Source organism: Vicugna pacos, chromosome 27 (assembly GCF_048564905.1).
Source record: "Vicugna pacos chromosome 27, VicPac4, whole genome shotgun sequence".
In the NCBI taxonomy this organism is placed as follows: Eukaryota; Metazoa; Chordata; class Mammalia; order Artiodactyla; family Camelidae; genus Vicugna; species Vicugna pacos.
The window spans coordinates 20,616,006-20,637,008 of NC_133013.1; the positions used below are offsets into that span (position 1 = coordinate 20,616,006).

Sequence of the window (21,003 nt, forward strand, 5' to 3'; positions counted from 1 at the left end):
AACTTAACATGACACTTCTGTAGTGACAGGAAACCTGGAATCAAATCTTTCAGGAAATAGAAGCGTCGTTTTGTGAGTTGTTTTTTAAATTTACAGCACTCGTGCTTTTGGAACGTTCACTTCCCTCAGAGACTGTACGAACTGAAATGAGTAGAATCAGGCATCAGTCTTCATTCCCTCCTCTTTGAAGGCTTGTGAGTCAGGGGGAGGTGCTGGCGGAAGTATTTTGTTCCTCTGTATATAGACAATGCTTAATTCCCCAGGTAGAAAGCTTATTGTCATCAGAGGCACCCTAAGTACCCCAGGACAGGAAGTGAGTAAAAAGTAACAAGCAGTGGAATATTACACAGAAGAAGGAAGCAGCAACTCAGCACAAGGGTTGCTCTCAAAAATGTAATGTTGAGTGAGAAAAGTAGAAAACAACAGGATCTGAAACACAGTATCATTTATTTAGTTAAAACAAATACACACAAAACATTACATAAGGCAGATGTATGTTTAAGGACATACAAACGATAAAGAGGTGTCTCTGGGGGATTGTAATGGGAGTGGCGATGGGAGAAGGGGAAAAAGAGCGGGGCCTTGCCCAGTACCATGATGACAGTGAGGACATGTGACAGTGACCTGAGGACAGTGAATAACTAACAGTCTGTACGTGAGGTCCAAACATTTTCAAAGGAGTCTACTGTAACTAGTTATAAGTGCTCAGACTAACACAATCAGTTCAAGTAGTCATTCTCAATCTTGGCCACACATTTTAGACATCTTAGAGGAACCTGAGAATCCTGGGGAAAAAAGATTAATTTCTTGGACCTAGTGACAGTTGGACCAGGAAGGGACCTGGGCATTGGTGTTTATGAAAGGATCCCAGGTGATTCTGTTACACACCCAGGGTGGAGAACCACAGAGTTCAGTTCCTTAAAGAGGAAAAAAAGTGTGCGGCAAGTGCTAGCTTTGCCAAGTGAAGACGGAATGGATGTGATATTCAGACGTTCCTGTTCTGCTGCTTTAGGTTATCAGCTCAATTCTGCTGAATGTGTGGATATCCGCCTGAAGAGGGTGGTTCCTGACCATTATTGCCATTACTACCCTGAAAATGTGAAACCAAAACCGAAACTGAAGGAATGCAGCATGGATCCTTGCCCATCGAGGTTTGCATAACTGCCCAGACCCTTCTTCCTTTAAAAAAAAAAAAAAAAAAGCAAATCAATTGCAGCAGAGACTGATCCATCCTCTCCAGGGGACACATTTCCATTGCATGACCTTGAACGTACACTGGTGGCAGGCACTGGCATTCACGTTTATAACTGTGGTAAGTAGGAATTAGGCTCATCAGCTCACTCAGCGCAGCCCTCTCTTGTGGGCTGTGCGCCCATGTGCTGTGCCATTTAACTCTTGCTAATGAGCCTCTTTGAGCATCTCCTGCATACACAGCATGAGAGATCTCTCTGTCCAAGTACAATGTCTAGTCCATCCGCTTGCCATAAATACCGGCAGCTCACCATTTGAACTTTTTAAACTGTCACCCATGACCACGTTTTGACTTTTGAAGTGTTCACATTAAATTCAGTATAAATAATGCATCATGCAAGGAAGTGAAAAGTTTTAATGCCAAAGCAGAAAAGCTACCCATAAACTATCCTGCTGCATAATTTAGTACCTGATGACTTGGATTGCCTGGGGAAGTTTCCTGGCTTTACTACAGTATCTTAAAATAACAGCACCATATCAAGTCCCAGAATCCCCCAGCTATCTGCCAGCTGGCAAAGGCAGACGTGTGCAAGTGGAAAAGGAAGCGTTCTCGGTGGATTTCATTTCCTGTCACTAAACTGAGCATTTCCTGTAGTCCCAGGTGTATGAATTATTAATAGAGGCTTTTCAAAGGACAAATTCTGTGAAATAAAATGGTTTTCTGAAGATCCTAATAATATGACAATGTGTTAATATCCTTAATATATTTTACCAAAATAACCTCTTAAGATGATAAAAGCAAATGAACAGGTCTAAGTTAAGAGAAACTCATTCCTTTGATTAATACATATCGTTAGTTCCATTTTCTATATTTTCATATAGAACTGGGGAGGTTGTCAGAGATGTTCCTGAAAATTAAGGAGGTGGTGGCTTAATTTTGGGGGAAATGGAGCATAACACTTTGCATTTAGCTTTTAATTTGAAAGTGCTCTGTCTTTTAGGATGTCACGCCTGTACTAATCAAATTAATAAATGTTAATTGGTTAGAAATTATATTCTCACGATGATTTCATTTGTAGTGATGGATTTAAAGAGATCATGCCCTATGACCACTTCCAGCCTCTCCCTCGGTGAGTCACATGTTTCCTTTTCCTTTTTGTAGTTTGGTCTAAGTGGTTTGTAAGGAACTGCAGTATCTGTAGCAATAGCCTAAAATGGAAGAGGGACAGATATTAGACCCTTCACGGAGAGCTAAGGGGACACAGACTTCAACTCCGTGATAAGAAAGATCTTTCTAAGAATTAGGTGGAATAGGCAGCCTCAAAAGGTGATGTTTTCTGTCACTGGCGATGTCAAGCGTATCTTGGATAACTGGGAGTTACAGAGGGAGCTCAAGCGTTGCAATTCACCAGAAATTTGAATGCCCTTTTACACCTCGATGACTAGTATGGTTCTTCCTGACTTTGAGTTTCTGTGATTCCCTAGTAATGCTGTCCGTTCGTGATTTATAGTTTAGAGACAGTTTGAAGATGCTTTCATACTCTGTATTTATTTGGTTCTCACGATGGCCCTATTGTGCTAATACATGAGGGCAGGTGTGTTACTTCCACTTGACGATAACCTTAGAGTCAAAGGAGTTAAGTACCTTGTGACTGCAGGTTGTGTGTAGCATAAGATTAAAACTATAAGATTCCAAGTCCAGTCCTCTTTCATCTGAACTACAACTGTTTTCCTGAGGCTGCACTTTCGCCATCATCTCTGCAAACTTGAAACAAACAACAAATAATGTGTTTTCACTTGTTTGCTTTTGAGCTGGGAACATAATCCTTGGACGGCATGCTCGGTGTCATGTGGAGGCGGGATTCAGAGGCGGAGCTTCGTGTGTGTGGAGGAGTCCATGCACGGAGAGATACTGCAGGTGGAAGAGTGGAAGTGCATGTATGCGCCCAAACCCAAGGTGATGCAGACCTGCAATCTGTTCGACTGCCCCAAGTGGATCGCCATGGAGTGGTCTCAGGTAAGACTGGAGAACATGCCACTTGTAATCAAATTTCAGATTTGAGTGATTATTTGCTATTTGCCCAACACTGTCCTGGGTAGCATGAGGGGTGCAGAGGTTGTGTGTGAACATGCTTCTGACTTCCAGAGAGCTTAGGGAGACAGTTGGAGGACCATGTAAGAGAACATGGTAGGCATCAGTGTAGGTAAGAATAACTAAGAACCATGGTACACCTAAAGGAACAGATATAGGAACTTGATTGATTGGGAGGTCTTTCTTGCCCTTGTAGGACTCAACCCATCTTTAAGATGAGCAGAATTTAACCGAGCAAGAGCCTAGAGAAGACATCATTGTGGGATATGGCCAAGCTAAGATGGCTGAGCAAACGTAGAAATGACACGGAATGACTAGAGACTGGAAAAGGTCCTAAGTCATCTAGATTAAAGGGAGAACCCATGTTCCCAAGAATTGGAAGCTTAAGATGGAAATGCTAAAATGGACATTAGAAGTGTGTTCTTGATCTAGTAGTTACTAAGAATCTTCACAATTCTAGTTGGAGAAAATAATGTATTATATTTTAAATACTTGAGGCAAGATAGACTGGCACTGGGAAAGACCCAAGGTGCGCAGCTTATGTGAACATCACTGGGGTGTCAGGGTGGGAAAAGAGAAAAGAGCAGGGAAGCAGCCCAGAGGTATGAGAAAGCCTCGTGTCAGATTAGCTTAGTTTCCTCATTCTAGGGAGACGGCCAAGTAAACCTCCAGAGCAAATAAAGTGCAGTTGGAGGAGTCAAGTAGAAACATCACACGTGTTGGTATTGAACATTTTAATCTTAAACTTTTATTTTTCTAGACTCGTGTTTCTTTAGCCCTTTTGAGTGATCTTTACATATTTAGCTCAACATATGCATGCATTCATCTATTTATTCATCTATTTATGTATTCAGTGCGTCAGCCGCCATCCTAGGAAGGAAATAAAGCATGCTCCTGCCCCCCAAAAACTCAGAATCCAGTTGCAGAAACGTGCATCAAATAAACCACTGTGATGCAGTGTAACACTGTGGTGCACGGCGTCGCGTGTCCTGTTCTGCAGGCACCCAGAGGTGGGGTGATCCTCTCCACCTGAAGGTATCAGAGGCAGCTTCAGAAAGGAGGTAGCACTTGAACTGCAACTTGAAGAACAGAGAGAAGTCTTCTGGTTGGAGAAGACCCACTTCCAGCCCCAGTTTTCGGAGGCTGCCTCCATCACAGTCCTTTTCCCATATCCCCAGCTCAAAATCGTTACCTTCTACAACTTTGTTTGTACTTATTAGGGCAGGAGTTATTCATTCTCTTTGGCTCACATACCAAAAGAAGTTTGCAAAATTACATACCCCTTCACATATATTTAGGTTGACATCTGAAATTTTTTGTCACAAGTTTAAATAAAAAATATCAAAAGAATGTCATTTCTAACATGTTGTGAATGCTAACATTTTAAAATGAAAGTGGTATAGCATTCAAAAAAAATGTCCAGTAGAATGTAAATGCCATGATGGTTTCTATCCTTGCTGTCTTTCATTTTTAAAAGTCATATGAACAAGCTCCTTTTGAATAATTTGAGTATTTTGCATTATTTCCCCCTTGAACTCACATTTTTAATCCACTTCCCCCCCACACACAGAATTTCATCCTAATATAATGTACTTTTATGTTTTAGAGCCTTTTATTGGTTACATTATTCTACTTTTCTCCAAGAAAATGTGTGTAGCAATTGAATTCATTTATTTTAATTTCCTATAACCATAAGGCTTTAGGTATTGGAAATGTTCCCCTGGATTAAGTTATTGTTAAATTTAATTTAGTACACAACCAAAACAACATAAATATATTTCAATTTTTGGCAAATAGTTATTATACATAGAAAGGAAATTTTCCTGTGAAATCTGCCTTTCTAGGAGATGAGTAGACCTTTAAAAATTAGTGCATTGCCAGCGTGAAACGTAGGTTCAGCAGTAATTTTACTCCAAATTTTTATTGCCGATTTCTTGGTTTGTTGTGTTTTGCACGCACACACTGGGAAAGCTTGTTCACATAAATCAGTAGACTGAGAGGGAAGGGCTTTGTTGTGGCAAGGTCATTCAGTTCTTTGAACTCCCAAATTATATGCCAAAAATCACATTGTGCTCTATCATCAGAGATCAACACGACCTCTACAACCCGCAGAGCGTGTTCTCAGCTCTTGAAAGTCTTATCCATATGTTTTGTGTTGTCTTTAGAGCTCTTATTCCACTCCCACCCCCATCAATATCATGACTGTATCATCACTTTTAATACCCAAAACAAAGGATTGTTAACCAACACATCTCATTCACCTTTCTTGGCTCTTCATACTTTTCATTAAAAAACAAATCAAAATCATTCTCAGCGATGAGGATTTGCTATCATCAAGGGTGTATTCAGCTTGAAAGAGGAGTTTTGGAAATGTTGTAAACACAGACCTGATGGGGAAAAAGTCCAGCTTCCTTGAGAAGCTGCTTAGGAGACAATACTCCCTTGGATTGACCAAGTTCCAGGATAGTTAAGACCTTATAACTGTATTGTTTTCTTTTTCTTTGGGCAGAATATTTTCCTTCTTGGCCAATGTAAAATAGCCTCTCAAGATCACATGTATTTCAAATTGGTACATGTGGGGGTGGGTGAATCGGTTTCCCAGACGTAGGATGTAATCTCAAACCTCACTGAACTCATATCAGTATTTGTTCAGTGCTCCTAAGAGTGTTGCGATGAATAAGAGAGGTTTCCTGCTCTTCTGCTCTTCCTAGAGGTGGGTATATGCTGAAAAATGCTTCCATGTCCTCTGCAGTGTGTCTGTGACAATGAAGAAAGCATCCAAGGACTCAGGAAAGAGTCTTCAAGCTTTGTGAAGCAGTGGCAAAGCCATTATTTTGACAACAGGAGACTCAGGGATGGAATTCCACTCTGCCTCTTAGGAGCTATGTAACCGTGAGCAAGGTCCTTAGGTGGTGGGCCGTTTGTTTGCTCACCTGTTAAGTGGGCATGAAGCCGTTCACCTGCCAGTGTGTCGGACAATTAGTGAGATCACATCTGCTGAACAGTGCCTGCTCTGTAGCACATGCACAAGGACCCCAGCCTCTCCCAGGGGTGGATCCAGGATTGGCGGGGCCTGAAGTGTATGCAGTATGGAGGTGACTCTTTAAGAAGAAAGAATACGCAACACAAATATTGGGCATCTAAGTGAATGTTTATTTAGAATAAGAAAAAAATTGTAAGAAATTACAGATTTTTGAAAGCTGACAACCCTAATAGGAACTCTGGACTTTAGTTAATAATAATGTACCAGTATTGGTTCATCAGCTGTAACAAAGATACCACACTAATGCAGTACTAAAACTAGGGGAAACGGTGTCGGGGGGTGGATGGACTTTCCTGTACTGTCTGCTCAATTTTTCTACAAACCTTAAACAATCCTAAAAAATAAACTCTTGATTTAAAGAATAAGCCCACATACATACATACATACTCACCAACATAAGTAGATAAATTGAAAAGAAATCCTTGATGTCCACGACTTGAAAATACTCCATTCATAGGCAAGAATACCTTCCAAATCTTTCACAAATAATTCAAGGGGAAAAAAAACACTGACAACACTAAGTTTGTAAGAATGCAGAGAAAATAGCATAATGTCTTCATTAATTTTAACTGCCTGATGTATCCGTAGCACGTTTTCCTAAACTTTTTGGCTGAGTTCTTTTGATGTCCTCTTCACGTGACAGTAGTTTTGCACGATCAATTTCCATACACAGATTAGAACGACAGTCCTCTAACATGATTGATCAAAATTTGATATTTTTAATTAATAGTTTAGAAAAGTTTCTTTTATCTTCATGCATTGTGTTGGATGATGTCATGTGAATTTTTAATCAAATTTGAGGAAACCTATGTTAGGATTCTTTCATATTTGAGTAGAAAGATTTCAGGGCATTTCAATTTTTCTTGCACTGTGACCTCATCTGAAATACTTTTCAAATGGAAATTGAAAGGAGGCTTTGCTAGGGAGGGGCCCCGAGGCATAAGAATCGTGGGGTATCAGCCTCCGCCTCCTTCCTTCCATAATATTTCGTATCTAATATTCATGGAGATCAGTGGCTCTGCTGCATCTGAGACATTAATAACTTTGTGGATCTCTTCAAAGAATCTCATTGGCTTCTCTTCTCGTCTTTGAAGTGCACAGTGACTTGTGGCCGAGGGTTACGGTACCGGGTTGTTCTCTGTATCAACCATCGTGGCCAGCACGTTGGCGGCTGTAATCCACAACTGAAGTTACACATCAAAGAAGAGTGCGTCGTTCCCATCCCATGTTATAAGCCAAAAGGTAACTCTGTGGTGCACTTTAAAGTTAAATTAAATGGTGTTTTCCAGCTCTCATACTAATATTGCAGCATTTACATTTCAACATACTAGCTTTCTTATAAAAATTATTTTACTGACAGATTACAGTGGACCTGTCCACCTAGATAAACAAGTTAGACCTGTGTGATTAATTGATCTGGAGGGGAAACTGAGCTCTTGTTCATTCAGTACATGTAGAGTGGCTCCTACCTCTCTAGGCTTATATTAATATTCCTTGGTAGGCATAAAATAATTTGATGCAGTCCCTGCCTTGAAGAAAACGGAGGAGGATGAAAATGAGAAAGAGGAAAGGAAGGTTCCCCCGAGGTTTTCATTGTGTTTTCCCACGGTATTTCATGCATGCCTTCTGCTGCAGTGTAAGTTTCTTGGGGAAGGGACAGTGTCATCTTCATCGTTGTCCTACTGCCTCCCATGAGGGAATGAAGACTCTCAGCTGACAATCTAGATTTATAGATGCATTTAGAAATTCTTTTTTAGTTCCCATTTGTTCCACATGAGTTAGCAGAAATGGGTAGCATCCATGGTTAGGAAGTCTTGGCATCGTCTCTTGGATATCTTGGATATATGTTCCTCTCTAGACATGATTATTTCCATCTACGTACTTTTGTAAGGTATTACCAACCCTTCTGACAACTATTTCCTTTTGGAAATGGAAAAAGAATTACTCCCAAGCGTCAGTGCCAAGGAGCCGTCCTTAGTACTTCAGAGAGGACGGTAAAAATTCTTCTTCATTACTTCTGGGTGCATTATTCATACAAATAGCCTCATAACCTACTATTCAACACATATTTGTTTGACGAAGTCTTTCTTCCAGAAAAATCAGTGGTTTCCATGCAAGGTACAAATCCTGATTATATAACTTCCTCAGTGAAAAAAGCTCTTTCTCTTTCTGCGGTTGATGGTCCTTTTATAGCCAGGTTCTTAGTGTCTGTGGTTCCCCTGGAACAGCCCAGAATGGTTCCCTTTCTCATTTCATAATTAGATTATTTCTTTCTTCACATCTTAGGAAGTTTCAAAGGGCAGAGAAGCACAGCAGCTTGCTCCTGCCTGCTAACTGTAATTGGTAATAGTCTCCCTCAACAACTACAGCAATTAAAGTCTGAGAAAACCACAGCACAAACTCTCCTCCTTCTCCCAAGTTTCCGTCTTCTGTTATTTGCTTTTCTCTATTAATTTCTTCATCAATGGGCAAAAAGAATTTGACACAAAAGGATGCAAACTGATGTGGTTGAAGGAAGAGCTTTAATATGCAAACAACAGAGACTGGTATTGACTTACAAAAGACATTTTTATGCTAACTTGGAGAGTATATGTAACCGTCTCAGGGGATGATTTGGTTACATTTTGATAATGTGTTGATTAAAAAAATATATGACATAAAAAAGAATAAAATAATGCCATTTTCAGCAACATGGATGGATCTGGAGATCATCATTCTAAGTGAAGGAAGCCAGAAAGAGAAAGAAAAATGCCGTATGATATCATTCATATGTGAAATCTTAAAAAAAAGGCACAAGTGAACTTATTTACAAAACAGAAGCAGACTCACAGACATAGAAAACAAACTTACGGTTACCAGGGGGTAAAGGGCATAGGAAGGGATAAATTGGGAGTTCAAGATTTGCAGATACTGACTACTATATATAAAATATATAAACAGGTTTATACTGTATAGCACAGAGCTCTATATTCAATATCTTGTAGTAACCTATAATGAAAAAAGTATGAAATGAATATATGTACATACATGTGTGACTGAAACATTATGCTGTACAGCAGAAATTGACGCAACATTGTAAACTAACTGTACATCAATAAAGAAAAAAGAGAGAGAAAAAAACCAAAGCAAAAATATGACAGACATTTTTGATTCAATCCAGAAGCCACTTAACGTACTGGACATTTGAAAAGCATGACTGACCTTTTAATTGATGAAATCTTCAGCAGATTAACAGTCATATATTTAACTCTTTAATGATTAACAATAATTAAGCTTGTTGTTTATGTTCCTTTTTTTCTTAGAAAAGGGTCCAGTGGAAGCTAAATTGCCTTGGCTGAAACAAGCACAAGAACTAGAAGAGACCAGAATAGCAACAGAGGAACCAACGTGAGTCCAGGACCTTTTATGGGAGCAATCAAGGCAGGGCCAGTTAACATGATATATGTAATTTTTGTCCTCATTGGAGTACAATGATACGTTTCAAATCCAAATGGCCTGGATTTGCAGACTCCAGAGAGCTTGAGCTGGCTAGAATTCTTCTTTATTTCACAATTCAGCAGTCCTGCTTTGGCAGTGTCTGTGAGAAGCTTAGGGAAGGACAGTGTTATTTAACTCAAAGCAGACCCAGCGGTCTGCTACAGTTAGGAGATTGGGGGCAATCCCTAGGTCGAGATTGATACGTATGGTTTGACCAAGGATCATCACAATATAAAACAAGTCAGCCAGTCATTCCATGGTTAAGTAATAGACAGTCTCTATAAAACCAGTGAAGGTGAAGTGTATCAGGGTGGCCTGAGTGATGATGGTAAGGAGAAATCCCAGAGCTGCTGTGGTCTGGTGCATGGAAAGAATATGGCACTATGAGTCTTGGAGCCTAGAACCTACACCAAGTTTACTCATGTGACCTTAGACAGGTCTTTAGTTTTTCTGTCTCATTCTCCTAATGAGCAGGCTGGACTTGATCTCTCCAGGGTCCATCCCAACTCAGAAGTCTAATGACTTCTATCCACATGGGATTTGGCAAGTCTGTGTTGTAATGGTATCCATGGAAATGAAGTATCAAGAGCAAATCAAAGAAACATTGGGGAGGCAGAGGGTGGGGACCTAAAGAGAGCAAGGAATCAAAGATGCCCTGAGATCTCCAGTCTAGGAATCTGGAAGAACACCAGCATCCGTGATGGATTCAAGGAGCTAGACAGGCCGCTGATTCCACGTCGGACACGTGCGGTCTGTGGCGCTGACAGGATGTCTACCAAGAGAGCGATTCATAGGGCGTTAGAGGAGAGAATCTTGGAGGTGATCTGGCCAGTCTCCCTCTCAGAGCAAGCGTTTCTTCTTCAACACGTTCAGCAACGGGCAGAGTTCACTGCATTGAGAGACCGCTCCTTCTTCTGTTATTTGCAAGATTTTTCATTTTCTTGTTAAGTCAAAATACAACCGCCTTCAAATTTCTGCTTTCTGAAAAAAAAAAAAACCCACGTCTATGCCTCATCCCACGTGACAAGTTTTCACAAATTTGGAGAAAGCTGGATCCCAAGAGCCTTGTCTTTCCCAAGCTCATCATTCTTAGCCTTTTCAGTGGTTTTCATGGACTGTTGTTTTTAGATCCCTTACCAAGCCCATTGCTCTTTTCAGAACAGGCTCTCATTTGTCAATGTCCCTTTTAACTGTGGTCCAGCCCAGCAGTGAGCCCCAGGCGGACATGGATTACTTGTCTCCAAGAAGGCACTGTGCCTCTAGTGATGCGGGCCAAGAGAATTGGCACATCACGCTTGCGACACGTGCAGAACTTTTCCACGTGGACTACCGACAGGCCTGGATGTGACCCCAGGAGAAATTGCGGATGCTGTCAGGTGAATGGCCCCAGAGTGACTGAAGAGGGAAGAGCGTTTGGCTAATGAGGGAAGCGTGAAGATCTAGAGGAAGAAGTGGATTCAGAAGAAGTGGATCGTGAACGGAGGAAGGAACAGACCCAAGGAAAGCTCATTGTTACAAAGACCAGGAGAGGAGACTGTTCAAGCAGGGGCTCAGCGAAGAGTGTTCACATTCTCAGAGAAAGCCGAAGAACAATTGTGGGGACTGAGTAAAGGCTGTTTTGTTTGACAAGAAGGTCTTTCTCAGTTAATTTTAGAGTAGTATCATAGGAGGGCAGAGAAGTAAAAAGTGGCAGAGCTTTAAGAAATGAATTCTAAGAAGGAAATGGGGCAGTGGGTATTTGACTACGAAGAAGAAAGACTGGGAGTCAGGTTAACAGAAAGGAGTGGTTAAATGTATGTGGTTGATTTTTGTTGTTTTTCATTTGAAGTTAGGACAGCCTGACACATAATCAAAAGATAATAAGTCTGTTAGACTGCTCAGTGACTACCCCCGGGGCTCCCAACTGTACAAGGAGGGTGTTAGGCTAAATGTTACCGGAATCTTCTCCCAGCTCTGGTCTCCTGTGATTCTGTAAGGGAAGGGACCTATAAAAGGAACAGGACTTGAGACATCGGTAAGGGTGTATGTAGCTGTCACACGAGGAGGGTCATGGAGTTTTCAGTCTCAAATGGTGCATCCTTTTCTCAAGACACAGTGAGATAACAGTTGCTAATCCTTCTGCATGTCCTCTCCTGGTTAAAGGGTTTGCTGTCCAGTTCCCCAGAGTAGAAGTCTGCCATCATTCTTGCCTCTTGCTCATTCTTCCCTTATATGTAATTGCTGAGTTGTGACAGTCATACCCATCTACTGATATCTTTCTCAGTTCTGGCTCGCTCTCTCCTTTTCTTCCATCATCCTGGTCCAGGTCCTGAAATCACCTACAAGAGCCTTCCAATTTGCTCTCCACTTGATCCCCTCAAATCCACCCTCTCACTCAGAGTGGTCTAGCTAAGGCACAAATCTTTCTTTCCAGCGTTCATAATATCTCAGTGTTTCCCCATCACCCAAAAAGATTTAACGCTCGTGCACAAGGCCGCCAAGACTGAGCAGGCTATTACCCTTCCTGGCTCCCAGCCTCATCTCTGACCACTTCTTTGCTTTGACTTGAACGGGATGCTCCAGCCACATGAAACTGTTGGTCGTTCCTTGCCTGCAGCAATCTGCCACTCACCTCCATCCCTTTCATCATGTTCTCCTCTCTGTTGGGAATGACCCGGCTCCCACCTGGTTTTTAAAAAGCTATTTTTGTTGTTATAGAAAATTTCAAACATGTATAAAGGAGGAGAGAACAGTAGGATGAGCCCCCATGTACCCACCCCCCAAGTTCAACAGCTATTCACTCAGGGCCATGCTTGTTTCATTTGTTCCACCAACACTGCCTCCGCCCCACTGGTTCATCTCCGAAGCAAACCCAGACAGCATATCATCTCATTCATAAATATTTCAGTATAAATCTCTAAAATAGAAAGGCCTTTTTTTTGATAACTGCAATATCATTTTTTAAAGTGTGGTCCTCAAATTGCTTCCTTTAGAATCACCTGTGGTGCTATTGAAAAAACGCAGATTTCTGGACCTCACCAAGTCAGACATTCTGTGAGTGGGACCCAGTCACCAGCATTTTTTTTTTCTTTTGACTCTGCCAGGTATTTTTTAAATTGTGGTGAAATATGCAAAACATAAAATTGACCATTTTAATCCTTTTTAAGTGCACAGTTTGCTGGTATTAAGTACATTGGCATGGTTGTGCAGCCATCACCACCATCCATCTCCAGAATTTTTTCATCATCCCAACACAAACTCTGTTCCCATTAAACACACTTCCTTCCCCCGACTCCCCCCCCCAACCCCCAGCCCCTGGTAATCTCTGCTGTACCTTCCATCTCTGTGGATTTGTCAGCAGCACTTTTAGCAAGCGCCCCAGGTGACTTCGGTGTGTGCATCCAGATTTGGGAACCACTCGGTCAGTTAGTCCCTAGGGCCCCTTTTGAAATTACTCTTCATTACTTAACTGGAAAAGAGAGATACCATGTAAGTTACAGGAGGTTCAGGCCCCATTTCATCCCCAAGCCTGCATTTTCTGTTGGCCCCACTGACTTTGCTGGTGGAGCTTCCTGTCCGTCTTCCCAGAGCAGAGCTAATATACCCTCTCCTCTTGCAGACCACCGCTTCCTTCTCCCCAGCACAGAAGACGGGGGCCCCAGCACCTGTTCCCTGGCCGGAGCGGCTGCCTCCTCCCACCCTCCTGCCCTCTCTCCCTCTGTGGTCTCTCTGCAATTTTCCTTTATAACTCACACTGCCTGGCAGTTTCTGGCCTGTTCCTGGCTATCTAGTGTGAAGTTTATGGTTTCCTCCCACCCTTCTGACTCTGTTCATTCCCTTGATTTCCAAGCAAAACCACAACATATCTCAGCTTCCAGTTCATCCTTTTATTACCCCCGTCTTTTGTGGTTTGGGGATGCTTGCTTGTTGACAGTGAACGAGAAGATGAACATAGCTGCAGTTCAGATCCCTGGAGGAAAGCCTGCCAAACCCGCCTGGAGAAGATAAATATTTCTGCCTCTGTGGTTTACCAGGGCCCGCCCGAGCTCTGAATTTACATAGGGGGGCGGATGTTCAGAAGGCTTTTTTTTAATTAGGAAAATAAAAATTACAGCTTATAAAGCTAAGCCAGGGGAACTGCAGTTTTGACCTTCTTAGCTTTCGGCTGTGGAATGTGTTGACAGTTGATACTGTTCATTGTTGTTTTCAAAGTTCTTCCCTGGAGCCTCCCTGGTTTCTGTGGGATTCACAACGCTTCCTCCGTCACGCTGCCTTCTCCCCCATTTTTCATGTATAAATACCAAGGAAATACTACAGGTTTAGAACACTTTGTATGTTTTCTTTCCTGCTATTTTAGCCCCTCCATTTATGGACTTTGTATTTGCTAAGATCAAATTAGCTTATATTCCAGGCATCTTTCTTCTCCCAGCAATAGTAGGCCTTTTTTTGTGCCAGTGTTCTACGTGTCCTATGCGGATTGACTTATTTAATTCTCACAATGACCCCCATAAAGAGGTGTTATTATTACTCTCATTTTAGGGAGGAGAAAAATCAAGGCACAGAAAGATTAAGGAATTATCCAGCATTTCAGATACTGGTTCTCTGGCATGTGATACTAGGGAGAGCTCCAATTTTGTGTCAGGAAACCTGAATTCAAGTCTCACCCACCCTTAGGTGGTCTAATAGGGCCGAAAGAGGAGTTAGTGACTATATTATGGTATTGTGAGGTCAGGGGTGGCTTCCTGGGAGAGTTGGCACGTGAAGTGATGCCCTAAGACCTGGGTGTCAGGTACTTGGGATGGCAGATAGACCTCCTGGCCCATGGGGGACACACTTGGACATTGAGGTACTGAGTGTGGAGAGAGACCTGGAGGATAGGGAGGTGGTAATGGCAGCAAGGATGCAGCTAGAAAAGTCAGCACGTCTTGGAGGTCTTCCATGGTTCACGAGAGAATTTGGGCTTCATCTGGAGGCAATGAGAGCCATCGGAGGATTTTTAATAAGTGATGTAATCACAATTACATTTTAGAAAGATCTTTCTAGCTGTCTGCAGTTTGCTTCTAATTATTTATCATGATACATAAAACTGTAGCAAATCTCTAATTGTACATCCCTACATCCCTAATTGTCTCCTTAGGACACATTTGCTGTGTGGAATTTCTGAGCCAGAAGATGGGCACGTTGGAGGCATTCGATTTCTATTGTCAAATCTCCCTTTTAAAATTTAAACAAAAGATGTATTAGTGTTCATGCAGTTATGAATCTTGTTTTGTTTTTGTTTTTCCCTCGCAGTGATATTTTAAATTAAATTTTCATTGAATTGGAGTAGATCTTTATGCATATTTTTCTAGGAGATTATATGGATAGGATAACCTCTAAGATCCTCTGTATTTAAGAATGCATTTCTTATACCATCTCAGTTGAGTAGAAGCACAAAATCTTGTTTAATAAGGTTGCTTTTTTTTTCCTTAGAACTCTGAACATGTGGCTCTGGATATCAAAGAAGAAATATTTGAGCCTAAACTGCCTTTTCTCCTTTTGCTCTCCATTTTTTTCAGCTTAGATTTAAGAGTTTTTCCCCATGTACTTAAAATTAGAGGATTTCACCAGAATAAGTCCAGAAATTATTTTCTTTTCAATAATTTTGCTAAATAGTGAGGGCTTTTAGGACATAGATTCAAATCTTTCTTGGGTACATGAAAGTTTTCTTCTGTTATATTTATGCCTCTTTTCTATTGTTTTTCTTATTTATTCTAAAGATTCACCAGCATCTCTTTTCTATTTTTAACATTTGGTGTTTCCCCCCACATCTTTGTCTTTTTTCCTCTATGTTTTGGAAGCATACCTTCCCTTCCAACAAAAGCACTTCCCTCCTCCTCATTATTGAATGGATTTCCATACTGTTCATTTGGATTTTCTTCTGTCATAGAGCAAACTTTGTGTTATTTTTTTGTATTTTTCAGTCTTTTATCAACCAAGCCAGAAGTTTTCTCCAGTCATGTTTTGACTTTTTAATCACATTTTTTATCTTTTGTTTTATAGAATGTTTCCCTGAATTTTATTGTTATTTAATTTTAAGTAGATGCTGTGCTATGTCCTTCTATTTCTGATATTTCTCCCCAAATAATTTTTTCTTTCACTAATACGTGTTACGTGCTTTTTCTTTTATACTGAAGAATTATTTTTATCAATTGGATATTAGTGTTTATTTATTCATTTTGAAATAAAATTAATAAATGCCCCCAAACAGTATTGTCGATTTTTCCTGGGATCCTTTTACTGTCATCTTGGATAATCTTAATATACATCTCTCATCTATGATACTGCTGAGGCAGAGTGAAATAATGCCAGCAGCTACTGTGTAATTTTTGACAAATGACTTCTCTGTATCTCAGTTTCCTCGTCTGTAAAATGGGAATAATAGCAATATTTCCTGACGGGGTGGTTGTTATGAGTAAATGGTAAGCTGTGTGTGAATTACATAGAACAGTATCTCACCCAGTTAACAATGCAATGAATGCTGGTTGCTGCCATTTTAATTTTATTGTAGTCATTGAGCTTTTCACTCTGACTCTCTTTTAATCCTTACCTAACCCTATAAGGTTGAGCCTATTGTTGTCTCTATTTTAGAGAAAATTATTGCCTTTGTATTTGAATAACGTTGTGACTGGACACAGTATTCTTGGGACCCAGATTCTCTCTCCCAAATCTTTTGCTCCACTGCTTTCTGGTTTTGAACGTTGTGTGAGTCTGGGGTCCGCCTGACTTTTTATTCTGATAGGAACTTGTTTTTTTGTGCCTAGATGCCTGTACAATTCTTTCTACATCCTCAAAGTTTTCATTTTTTTAGCCAGGTATCTTCATTTACTCTGGCTGCTGTGAAAAATCACCACAAACTTAGTGGTTTAAGACAAAATGAATTTGTTATCTCACAATCCTGTAGATCAGATGCTAGTAGAGTCAGCTGGTTTCTCTGGATCCCACTAGGCTAAAATCAAGGGGTTGCTCAGCCTGAACTCTTCTCTGGAGGCCCTAGGATGGAATCCACTTCCAGGCTCTTTCAGCAAGTTGGCAGAATTCCGTTCCACGCATTTGTAGAGCTGAAATCTCCATTTCCTTACTGGCTGTTGGCCGTGAGTTGTTCTCAACTTCTGGGGCCCTCCTGCATTCCTTGGCTCCTGGCCCCTTCCATCTTGGAGCCAGCGACAAGGGGTTGAGTACCTCTTGTGCTTTGAATCTCTCTTAACTCATGTTCTGCTGCATCTCTCTAACTCCAGCCAGAAAATTTTTTTCGTTCTTAAGGACTTGTGTGATTAGATTAGGCTCACTAAGATGGTCTCCTGATCTTGAGGTCCATAACCTTAATCACATCTGCAAAGCCCCTTTTGTCGTGCAATGTAACATACTCATAAATTCTAGGAATTGGGATGTGGGCATCTTTAGGGGAGGCATTAGTCTGCTGAAAACGCTAGGTTTTTATGTTAACCATTTCTGTCACTTTTCCTGGAGGACAGTGTACTTTCTCAAGCTGTGTTTTAGGCACTTTTTTTTTTTTACATATTTATGAACACTTTTTCTGTTTCATGTGTTGCAACTTCTACTTGAAGAGTCCAATTATTTTCAATATTGGATTATTTAGATGCTCTCTCGTTTTATCTCTAAAAATGACATTAAAACATCCATTTTAGGTATAATTTACGTACAATAAACTGTGTCTGTTTAAAGTGATGCATTTGAACAGATGTGTCTAGCCACAGAACCCCAATCCCACTCGTGATACAGAACGTTTCCATCACCCACAAAAGCTTTCTTTGCCGCCCAGCCCTCCCTTCACTCCTCTAGCTGCTTTAAAAGCTTTTCTTTCTCTCTCTCAATACTGCGTTCACTTCCAAGTCTTGCCTCTATGTCATTAATTTGATCTTCAGCCATGTTTCTTCTGTTTTTTTTTCCTTCTGGTTCTGAATTATTTGTTGGATTTCTAATAATGTTATATTTCATAGTTTTTCCCCTCACCTCTGTAGTTTTCCATTTTATTCTGTTATTTTATCATCTCATGTCCAACCTCTGATATTTGTGAACTGATATTATTTTAAAGTTTTCCTATTGTGCAAAAACATAGGAAACTTGCTCTGTTTCTCTGGTTGTGTTTTGCCCAGATATGGCTCTTCAGATGCTTTCATACAGCTGTGTTCCTTTCTTTCCTTAAAAAAAAAAATTACCATGGGGGAGAAACAAAAACAAAACAAGATTCAGAACTGCACAAACTTTATTATGTCTTTTGTTTAAATAATAATACATTAAAGAAAATCATGCTAGGTTATGCATACATTTTTTTGAGTTGCCATGGCTCCCCTCCCCTCCTCCTCCAAATCACATGGTTAATTTGGACAGCTCTGACACTTATTTTTTAAGAAAACCTCTAAAGCGTCCTTGAAAACCATCTTGAAACATCCAGGGCACCTAGAAAAACATTGGTATAACAATCATTTGCCTGGTCGGAAACTGAGGTGAGCCTTCCCACTTACCCACTCTCCTCTCAGGATTCCGAATCACTGAGACACAGGAGTCCAATGGGAATGAAAAAAAAAATACTTCCCATTAAAACATAATCCCCAATTTTAAGTTTTTATTACTAAGGAGAAAAGAGAAAAATATTAATGACCGTAAAATTACAGTATGCACATGGTTAGAAAATTCAAACCTTTTAAAAACTGCAAAACAAAAAGCAAAAGCCTCTCTCTTTACAAACTCCAGTTCCTGACATTTGTAATTGCTTCCTGAAAACAGAAATTATACTAACATATATAGACATCTATGCTATAAATATGTATCATATATGTACGCTGTATGTGCATATATATGCCCTCTTTGTTTAGGCAGGAGGTCATCGTATATGAACTGCCCCATACTTGTTTCGTTTAACGATCTCCAAGAGGAGACTATTCCTCATCAATTCATGTAGACCCACCTCCTTCTTTTACAGTCCTCCGGTCTACCAGCTGAGCTGTTGAAGGGCACATCCCACCTCCTTCTTTTAAATAACCTCAACTTCTTACATTGTGTGGATGCTTCATCTTAAATTTAATCAGTCTCCTTCTTTCCAGTTTTACCCCAGGAAAGCAGCAAGCAAAGCAAAGGGTAAAAACACAGATATTTCTCCAATACTCCTGGGAAGTTGAGCAAACCTTCTCATGGAGAATGAGAATTAGAGAATAGAGTTCCCCACTGATCATTTTCAACACAAGAAACAAATTGGGGGGAAGGGAGGGGTTACTAATATTTCTTTCTTGGGCTCATTTAGAGCAGTGGTGTTTCAGTTGTGCTGACTGGGATGTGCTGTTGTGCACAATGGGAATGAAGTCTTACCGAGGGAAGGGAGGAAGGCAGGATGACGCTGAAAGACCCTCCAACTCTGTCTTTCTGAGATTTTAAACTTGAAGCCTTGGGACTGCATCTTAAGCAAACATCTCAGCGGCATTTTCTGCAGTTATTTAGTGCAACATTAGCCTACGAATAGAGCCCTGTACCCACTTAAATGATGAAGTGATGCACGTGAATTTCCCCTGTTAAGGATGGATAGTTCGCATTCACGTATCGTAGTTTGGGGAGAAGTTTTGCAGTAAATGAACCTATTGAACATGCATGAACCCAAAGTTTCCCAGACTTCCTCTAGCACTGAGCTCTTTCCAGCCTGTTACTTGTTAATATCTCATGATGCAAGTGTTGCCTTCCGAGTATCTTAAAAATATATGTCACTACTGAATCTCTTTTTTAAATTCAGTGCAGGAATCAGTAAACATTTTCTGTAAGGGGCCAGATAATAGATATTTTAGGATCTGCGGGCCAGTCTCTTGCAAATACTCAGCTCTGCCATGTAGCACAAAAACCGCCGTAAACAGTGAGTGAACAAGTGACCATGGCTGCATTCCAATAGGTCTTTAATTACGGACACTTAAGTTGAGTTTTATGTCATTTTTGCAAGACACCAAAGATCATCCTTGTTTTCCCCCAGCCATTTAAAACTATAAAAATCATTCTTTTTTGTTTGTTTGTTTGTTTTTGGGGGTGGTGGGGGTAATTAGTAAAAATCATTCTTAGTTAGTAGGCTGTGCAGAAAGAGATGGGCTGAATTTGACCTGATAGGCCACAGGGTGATCTGCTCTGATTTAGTGGATAATAATTTAGGATAAGAAATAAATGCTTTATTCAACCAGACTGTGTGACGTCTATGACATTTTCAAGCAGATTCGGAAGTTTTGTGTATTTACATATTAAAGGGAAAAGATATTAAAGCTGCATCTACTCTACAGAAAGCATTTGTTATCCTACAGTTTAGCTCCTAAATATTGAGACATTTTAATAAAACTCTACCTGTTAAGACAGGGTAAGTTTGATAAGGATTTCTTGAATAAATGCTGGTGAACATCTCCATGTTATAAAAGAAATGAGATTAGAAATTGTCTCTCCACAAAGGTTTATTTAGTGCCAGATGTTAAAGAAAAGCTTTTCGTGATGCTTTGCAAAGGACACAGCACAGAATTTGCATCATAAAATGGGTGCAAAAGTTTAGTGTACCTCTGGTGAAAAATTTCTTTCTGCTGCTGATAAAGTCTGAACATTTGTCAGCTACAGATTTTTGAGCATCCACAAAAGTACAGCTTTCCAAATGTACTGCAGTCCCTCTGAATGCATGTCCCTTTTTCCTACATAGAATGCTTGCCACGCCTCCTTTTGGGGCCTCTCTTTAGTGACTGCCCGTGTCCTCTTCCCGTGGCTCCCTGGTTTCTTGCAGGTTCATCCCGGAGCCCTGGTCCACCTGCAGCACCACGTGTGGGCCCGGCGTCCAGGTGCGCGAGGTGAAGTGCCGCGTGCTCCTGACCTTCACACAGACGGAGACCGAGCTGCCTGAGGAGGAGTGTGAAGGCCCCAGGCTGCCCACCGAGCGGCCTTGCCTCCTGGACCCCTGTGATGAGAGCCCAGCCTCCCGCGAGCTGGACGTGCCCCTCCAGGAGGAGGACAGTGAGATGACTTACGACTGGGAGTACGCTGGGTTCACCCCCTGCACCGCGACATGTTTGGGAGGTACTTGATCTTTTGCTTAAAGGACCGTTAGGTCTTGTGTTACTAATGGCTTGAGAAATCACTAAGTCAGTTAAGCCAAACGTGCAAACTAGCAGAAGTGGAAAGGAGGTTAAGTCACCTGAACAACTGAAAACTATGC

At 40.9% G+C, this 21,003-nt stretch overlaps 1 protein-coding gene across 1 annotated transcript in view; it reads left to right on the top strand.

Moving 5' to 3' along the window:
- Positions 1–21,003, top strand: part of ADAMTSL3 (ADAMTS like 3) — a 259,617-nt gene that overhangs the window by 155,259 nt on the left and 83,355 nt on the right. Inside the window, exons 11-16 of the mRNA XM_072950888.1 lie at positions 1,013–1,151; positions 2,271–2,321; positions 3,004–3,208; positions 7,421–7,568; positions 9,629–9,713; positions 20,575–20,864. Coding sequence (XP_072806989.1) covers positions 1,013–1,151; positions 2,271–2,321; positions 3,004–3,208; positions 7,421–7,568; positions 9,629–9,713; positions 20,575–20,864 — 918 coding nt within the window. The remainder of the gene's footprint in view (positions 1–1,012; positions 1,152–2,270; positions 2,322–3,003; positions 3,209–7,420; positions 7,569–9,628; positions 9,714–20,574; positions 20,865–21,003) is intronic.